At 42.7% G+C, this 7717-nt stretch overlaps 1 protein-coding gene across 1 annotated transcript; it reads left to right on the top strand.

Annotated features, from left to right (window-relative positions):
* Positions 1 to 3309: 3309 nt before the first annotated feature.
* Positions 3310 to 6371, top strand: LOC138350387 (uncharacterized). The gene is made up of 2 exons (XM_069301009.1): positions 3310 to 3316; positions 5860 to 6371. Exons 1-2 carry the CDS (start codon positions 3310 to 3312, stop codon positions 6369 to 6371), a joined length of 519 nt encoding a protein of 172 aa, XP_069157110.1.
* Positions 6372 to 7717: the final 1346 nt, after the last annotated feature.

Here is a 7717-nt window from a genome sequence, read left to right as displayed (position 1 = left end):
TGAGGTTCGTCCCAGAAATGCGAAGAATGTGGTATGAAGAGAAGCTGAAAGAACTAAAGCGAATTATACTAGAAAAGTGGAGATGGAGGGAAGATATGGTAGCCACGTATAAAATACTTAGGGGGATCGACAGAGTGGAAAAAGAGAAAATGTTCACAATGAACACCAACAGAACAAAATAGCGTGTGTGAAAACTTGAGACTCAGATGTCAAAGATATGTTAGAAAGTTTTCTCTGAGCGTAATAGTGGGAAGATGGATAAGCCACATGGCCAGGCTGCAGAAGAACACACATTGATAATTGTAAAAGAAGATATGATAGAGAAATAGGTCAGGAGTGATTGCATTAAACAATTGGCGACTGGAAAGATGGGGAGCAAAAGTTGAATCTCCAAGATGCAGTCACAAATATGTGAACAATCACATGCACACACACACACACACACACACACACATGTCCTTAAGAACACTCACACAATGAACTTAAAAATAAGGTAAAAAGCTAAATTTGAATATGGTTATCAGCAAGTATACGTCTGGTAACTGTCTGGCACTCTGGTTATCTTATCGTCTGAGTGCCACGCTCCTGTCCTAGCGTGCCTTAGTCCTAGCAGGGTGCCACTCTCATCTAGCCTGCCCTGGCTCTATTCCCTGAGAGAGAGAGAGAGAGAGAGAGAGAGAGAGAGAGAGAGAGAGAGAGAGAGAGAGAGAGAGAGAGAGCGAGAGCGAGAGCGAGAGCGAGCGAGAGAGAGAGAGAGAGAGAGAGAGAGAGAGAGAGAGAGAGAGAGAGAGAGAGAGAGAGAGAGAGAGAGAGAGAGAGAGAGAGAGAGAGAGAATAGATAATAGAACGGGGGGAGTGGGGAAAGCAAGGAGAGAGACCCGGACGCCGCCGGCCACCCTTCCTTATATTATATAAATTATCTTATATAAGTGTTTTTATACACTAAAGACACTATAAAAATTTACAGCAATCGTTCAGAATATTTCGTTCAGCCTAATTATATATATTGTCTCGAATCAGGAATATATAATATTTGATTATTTGTAGCAGGTTGAGTTTATCTTAAAATATAATTATAATAATATACTCTTATATGAGCAGAGTGACAGAGTGCCATCATACTCCTTATATGAGCAGAGTGACACAGTGCCATCATACTCCATATATGAGCAGAGTGACATAGTGCCATCATACTCCTTATATGAGCAGAGTGATACAGTGCCATCATACTCCTTATATGAGCAGAGTGACACAGTGCCATCATACTCCTTATATGAGCAGAGTGACAGAGTGCCATCATACTCCTTATATGAGCAGAGTGACAGAGTGCCATCATACTCCTTATATGAGCAGAGTGACAGAGTGCCATCATACTCCTTATATGAGCAGAGTGACAGAGTGCCATCATACTCCTTATATGAGCAGAGTGACACAGTGCCATCATACTCCATATATGAGCAGAGTGACAGAGTGCCATCATACTCCTTATATGAGCAGAGTGACAGAGTGCCATCATACTCCTTATATGAGCAGAGTGACACAGTGCCATCATACTCCATATATGAGCAGAGTGACACAGTGCCATCAGACGTCTAATTGCTCATTATAGCACCGTAACAAAACTATCCACGTGGGAGGAGGGGTAGGAGACGAGGGAGAGGTAGAGGAGACGAGGGAGAGGTAGAGGAGACGAGGGAGAGGTAGAGGAGACGAGGGAGAGGTAGAGGAGACAAGATATGACGTGAGTCGTCTCTTATCTGCCGTTGTCAATAAAAGAGTTAAGATAAATGTAACAGTGAAGGTGTTGTGGTGGATGACAGTGCTTCTTCCTTCCCCCCCCCCCTCCACTCTCACACACACACACTCTCTCACTCTCTCTCTCTCTCTCTCTCTCTCTCTCTCTCTCTCTCTCTCTCTCTCTCTCTCTCTCTCTCTGTCTCTCTCTGTCTCTCTCTCTCTCTCTCTCTCTCTCTCTCTCTCTCTCTCTCTCTCTCTCTCTCTCTCTCTCTCTCTGTCTCTCTCTCTCTGTCTCTCTCTGTCTGTCTGTCTCTCTCTCTCTCTCTCTCTCTCTCTCTCTCTCTCTCTCTCTCTCTCTCTCTCTCTCTCTGTCTCTCTCTGTCTCTCTGTCTCTCTCTCTCTCTCTCTCTCTCTCTCTCTCTCTCTCTCTCTCTCTCTCTCTCTCTCTCTCTCTCTCTCTCTCTCTCTCTCACACACACATGTGTAATCTGGGTCAGTATGTATCATGTGTGTTAGAAAATATGACACGTGTCAGCATGCATCACGTTTGTCAGTCTGCTTGGCATACATCAGTGTGTATCACCTGGCCGTGTGTCTCTCTCATACAACATGTGGCGGAGAGTATTTTGGTGTATGGGTCTTGGTGAGCAGGAGGCGGGGGGGGGGGGTGAGACTGTGTTGACTCATGTACAAATTATGAGCTTTCCCTACTGTGTAAAGTATAATGAGTAGAATATTTTCGTTAATTTTCCTGAGATCAGTGTTTAATGTTTTACAATATGTTAAGGATTTTTTAATATTTGGTTGCAAATTCCAAAGTCTGCATGGGGGGGGGGGTCTAATATGTGACCGTGGCACAATGTTCTGTGTTGAAATCCTGCAACTCAGATTCGACTATGCTGGGCACGTACCCTATAGAAATGAAGGTGCAAAGTCGGGTGAGGCTAGCCCCAAGGGTCTGCCCCATCAACCTCGGACTGACAGACAGACATTCTAATTTAGGATCAAGACGTCAGTACTCACCTCCTCCAACCTCTTCACCGGGATCTGAAAGATATATAAGTGAATTAAATAGAGTTCTATAAACCAAATTTATACTTATACACTAGAATTAATTGGATACAACAGATCAGAATACGTCGCTATTAAACTTGACTACAATACACTAAAATTATAAGCATCCTAAAATTATCACAACCAGAACTTTATGAAATATTATAAAAATACAAATAATAATAATAATAATAATAATAATAATAATAATAATAATAAATAATTATAAATGGCAATGTTTTCTCACAGACATAATAACATAGGATGAAAGCCCCACACTTGTGTATTTGTGAAATTTATATAAAGACTTTCACCAAGTCTTTCCCACTCTCGTGAGTGCTTTGTCAAGGTGTGAGTGTGTGGTTAGGACCAGACTTACATCTCAACGTCTAACGAGGCTGTTATCCTGGGTCCTGACCTCTTATCCTTCTTGACCAGGAGATTAGGTCACCACTATCCCAGACTGGCGGTGTACCTGCGGTAATGTCCTCTACGGTAATATAGTCATAATGTATAATCATGGCTGGTAAGAGTGTTCTAGCTGACCATAGTTGGGTAAAGGATCACAATGTTCATGTTAAGAAATGTGAAACAATAACTATAGAAGTAATAATATAAGAACTATAAGGGTAGTGAAGGAGTTCTAATAAATACTCTCAATACTTTCCCTGCCAACAAAAGCTTTACTTCGGAGGATAACTTTACTAGGAAAATGATTCTCAGTAAATTAAAATTAAATGTCAATATATGGGTGAATGCGAGCAGTGCCATTGGCCACGTTCCTTGTGCTATGGCGAGGATTACCTTGAGATGTTTTCGGGGCTTAGCATCCCCACGGCCCGGTCCTCGACTAGTCCTCCAGCCACATGAATGCTATATTTGACAAACATAAATAGGGTTACGAGTGATAACATCCAGATGAACTCTTGTATTAATAACAACTACACTTCCCAGAACAGCATCGTTACAGAAAGGTCAGGTGACCATATTACCGTAGAGGACATTACCGCAGGTACACCGCCAGTCTGGGATAGTGGTGACCTAATCACCTGGTCAAGAAGGATAAGGTCAGGAAGGGTCGTGACCTCAGAGGACTCAGGGTAACAGCCTCGTTGGTGTATATACCAGGGGTCCAGGGTCTTGTCAGAGGTCAGGACCCAGGGTAACTGCCTTGTTAGACGTTGAGATGTAAGTCTGGTCCTAACCACACACTCACACCTTGACAAGCACTCACGAGAGTGCCTCCAAGACTTGCTATAAGTCTTTACATCAATTTCACAAATACACAAGTGTGGGTTTTTATCAAATAATAATAATAAACGTCGAGAGCTTCTTGGTGTATATACACTGAGAGGTGTACCCAGCTTCTTAGTGTATATACACTGAGAGGTGTACCCAGCTTCTTGGTGTATATACACTGAGAGGTGTACCCAGCTTCTTGGTGTATATACACTGAGAGGTGTACCCTGCTTCTTGGTGTATATACACTAAGAGGTGTACCCAGCTTCTTGGTGTATATACACTGAGAGGTGTACCCTGCTTCTTGGTGTATATACACTAAGAGGTGTACCCAGCTTCTTGGTGTATATACACTGAGAGGTGTACCCTGCTTCTTGGTGTATATACACTGAGAGGTGTACCCTGCTTCTTGGTGTATATACACTGAGAGGTGTACCCAGCTTCTTGGTGTATATACACTGAGAGGTGTACCCTGCTTCTTGGTGTATATACACTGAGAGGTGTACCTTGCTTCTTGGTGTATATACACTGAGAGGTGTACCCTGCTTCTTGGTGTATATACACTGAGAGGTGTACCCTGCTTCTTGGTGTATATACACTGAGAGGTGTACCCAGCTTCTTGGTGTATATACACTGAGAGGTGTACCCAGCTTCTTGGTGTATATACACTGAGAGGTGTACCCTGCTTCTTGGTGTATATACACTGAGAGGTGTACCCTGCTTCTTGGTGTATATACACTGAGAGTATACTTTAGTCCTGAACAATGTTCAAGACTAAAGCATACTGCTGGTTGGTCAGTAAGTTCCTGTGGCGGCCTTAATAACCCTCCAGAGGTTAATAGGCCTAAATAACCATCCACAGTTTAATACGTTTATTAAACTTCCAGAGTGTGATAAGCGTAAATTAAATGTATAATACATGCACGTGTTCACTTTTCAGCTGGTTACTGTATATATGATCACTGTGCAGGTGTTCACTCTACATATGTTCAATGTGCACGAACAAAGCCATTTTCATGCAATATTACGGATGTGAGTGTTGCAACTGGTGAGTAACGAGACAGACCTCAACTCAACCCCTTCACCTATCTTGCAATTGAATGGTTAATGATTCAATATATGATATTCGAAGAATGTCCAGCACACCAACTTTGTTATTGCAAACGATGAGCCATAATAACGAGGCTGAAGATATAATGACCAAACCACACCTCAGAAGATGGAGGAACGATGAGGTTTCGGTCCGACCTGAACCATTATGAGATGGTGTAATTGGGTGGTTGATAATGGTCCACGGCGGACCGAAACGTCGTCGTTTCTTACTTTTCTGATGTATGGTTTGGTCACCAGAGTATTGTTGTTGTTAAATATACATCATTATACATCACACACACCTGTGTCATGTATCAATTATACATGATACAATTATACATAATTAAAATATTAATAATATGTGATGCTAATGTCTTCTCACAGACATAATAACATTGGATAAAAACAAACACTTATGTATTTGTGAAATTTATATAAAGACTTACACCAAGTCTTTCGCCTTTGTCAAGGTCTGAGTGTGTGATTAGGACCAGCCTTAGTCGTTGAGATGTAAGTCTGGTCCTAACCACACACTCACACCTTGACAAAGGTAAAAGACTTGGTGTAAGTCTTTACATAAATTTCACAAGAATATATGTGTGTGCGTTTTGATAAAAAATAATTGCAATAATAATAATAATAATAATAATAATAATAATAATAATAATAATAATAATAATAATAATAATAATAATAATAATTGCAATAACATTAAAAATAAAACTGAGGACACTGCAGTTATTGTGAGCACTGAGGACACTGTAGTTATTGTGAGCACTGAGGACACTGCAGTTATTGTGAGCACTGAGGACACTGTAGTTATTGTGAGCACTGAGGACACTGTAGTTATTGTGAGCACTGAGGACACTGCAGTTATTGTGAGCACTGAGGACACTGTAGTTATTGTGAGCACTGAGGACACTGTAGTTATTGTGAGCACTGAGGACACTGTAGTTATTGTGAGCACTGAGGACACTGTAGTTATTGTGAGCACTGAGGACCCTGTAGTTATTGTGAGCACTGAGGACACTGTAGTTATTGTGAGCACTGAGGACACTGTAGTTATTGTGAGCACTGAGGACACTGTAGTTATTGTGAGCACTGAGGACACATGTCGCACAAACACAGTAGAGACGAGACAAGCAAGAATCATTAGAAGCTTCATTAATCTTCCTTATCTAACATCTCAATCCGTCGAACCACTACCAGGATTTCTGCAACACGCTCACACTTGTCTAGAACACGCTTAGCTAGAAGCCAGGCCGGTCCAGTCATATATTAGTCAGGCTTATCTAGATCCTCACTCACACTAGAACACACACTAAACTCCATGCAACACTTGCAGTAATGTCAAGCAGAAGACGGAAAACCGACAGATTGACTGTTACTTCTGCTAGCAACAGAGGGATTCCGTGTGAGCACGAATAGGCCTCACAAGTAGCTACGTAGACGGTAACAATGTTGACATAGCGGCAACAGTCGAGACTTTCCTTGATGACCTGGACATATACCAGTGACGAAACAGTAAGTGTCCAGGCTTGGACAGATAACCTGGCAGCGGTGGAGATGTTGCTGACGGCTTTCCTTACTACCCTGCAGGCAGTCCTTCCTGGGTAAGCTTCCCACCCACTTCAAGCTATGAGCTAGAGACAAAGACCCGGGAATTAATTCTGCTTTTCCTATGTAGTCGCCCTCGTTGGCGAGTACATAGGCATCTAAGGGAACCCGCGCTAAATCTCACTGGGCATATAGAGAGGAGCTTCTATATCAATACCAATATCAACATTAGTCTTGACCAACACCATCCTTCTTGAGGTTATCTTGAGATGATTTCGGGGCTTTCAGTGTCCCCGCGGCCCGGTCCTCGACCAGGCCTCCACCCCCAGGAAGCAGCCCGTGACAGCTGACTAACACCCAGGTACCTATTTACTGCTAGGTAACAGGGGCATAGGGTGAAAGAAACTCTGCCCATTGTTTCTCGCCGGCGCCCGGGATCGAACCCGGGACCACAGGATCACAGTCCAGCGTGCTGTCCGCTCGACCGACCGGCTTCTTGTGAGAGATATGACCCAGGTGACACGAGCCAAATTCCTTGCCATCTTCCGTCTAGTGAAGACCAGTATTTGGACCCAGCGACCACTTGACCCGAGGTCAATCATCTGGCAGGAACCTTAAAACATGTCGTCCTCAAGGGCTATGTCTTGGGACCACCAGCACACTAACCTGGCGACTGTCAGGGATAGTCCAGCACCACCTGGTCCTGGGACGAGGGGGGGCTGGCAGGGATAGTGAGGCTCCCAGGAGTACGGATGTTGGGATCTCATCTATCCTCTGACGCCAGCAGCCAGACTCAGCCTTTACATCTTAAGGTACTAAGACACCACACTACGCGGCTCCCAAAATAATCCACGATAATAATAATAATAATAATAATAATAATAATAATAATAATAATAATAATAATAATAATAATAATGATAATAATAATAATAATAATAATTTATTTAGACAAGAGTACATGCATAAGATACAAGAGTGGAGGATACATAGCTATACAAGAACAAAGCCTAAACCACTGTTACAAAGAGCGTTTCAG

The sequence above is a fragment of the Procambarus clarkii genome, chromosome 45, assembly GCF_040958095.1.
Source record: "Procambarus clarkii isolate CNS0578487 chromosome 45, FALCON_Pclarkii_2.0, whole genome shotgun sequence".
In the NCBI taxonomy this organism is placed as follows: Eukaryota; Metazoa; Arthropoda; class Malacostraca; order Decapoda; family Cambaridae; genus Procambarus; species Procambarus clarkii.
Note: the sequence above shows the minus strand (reverse complement) of the source record. Positions and strands in the feature narration are given on the sequence as shown.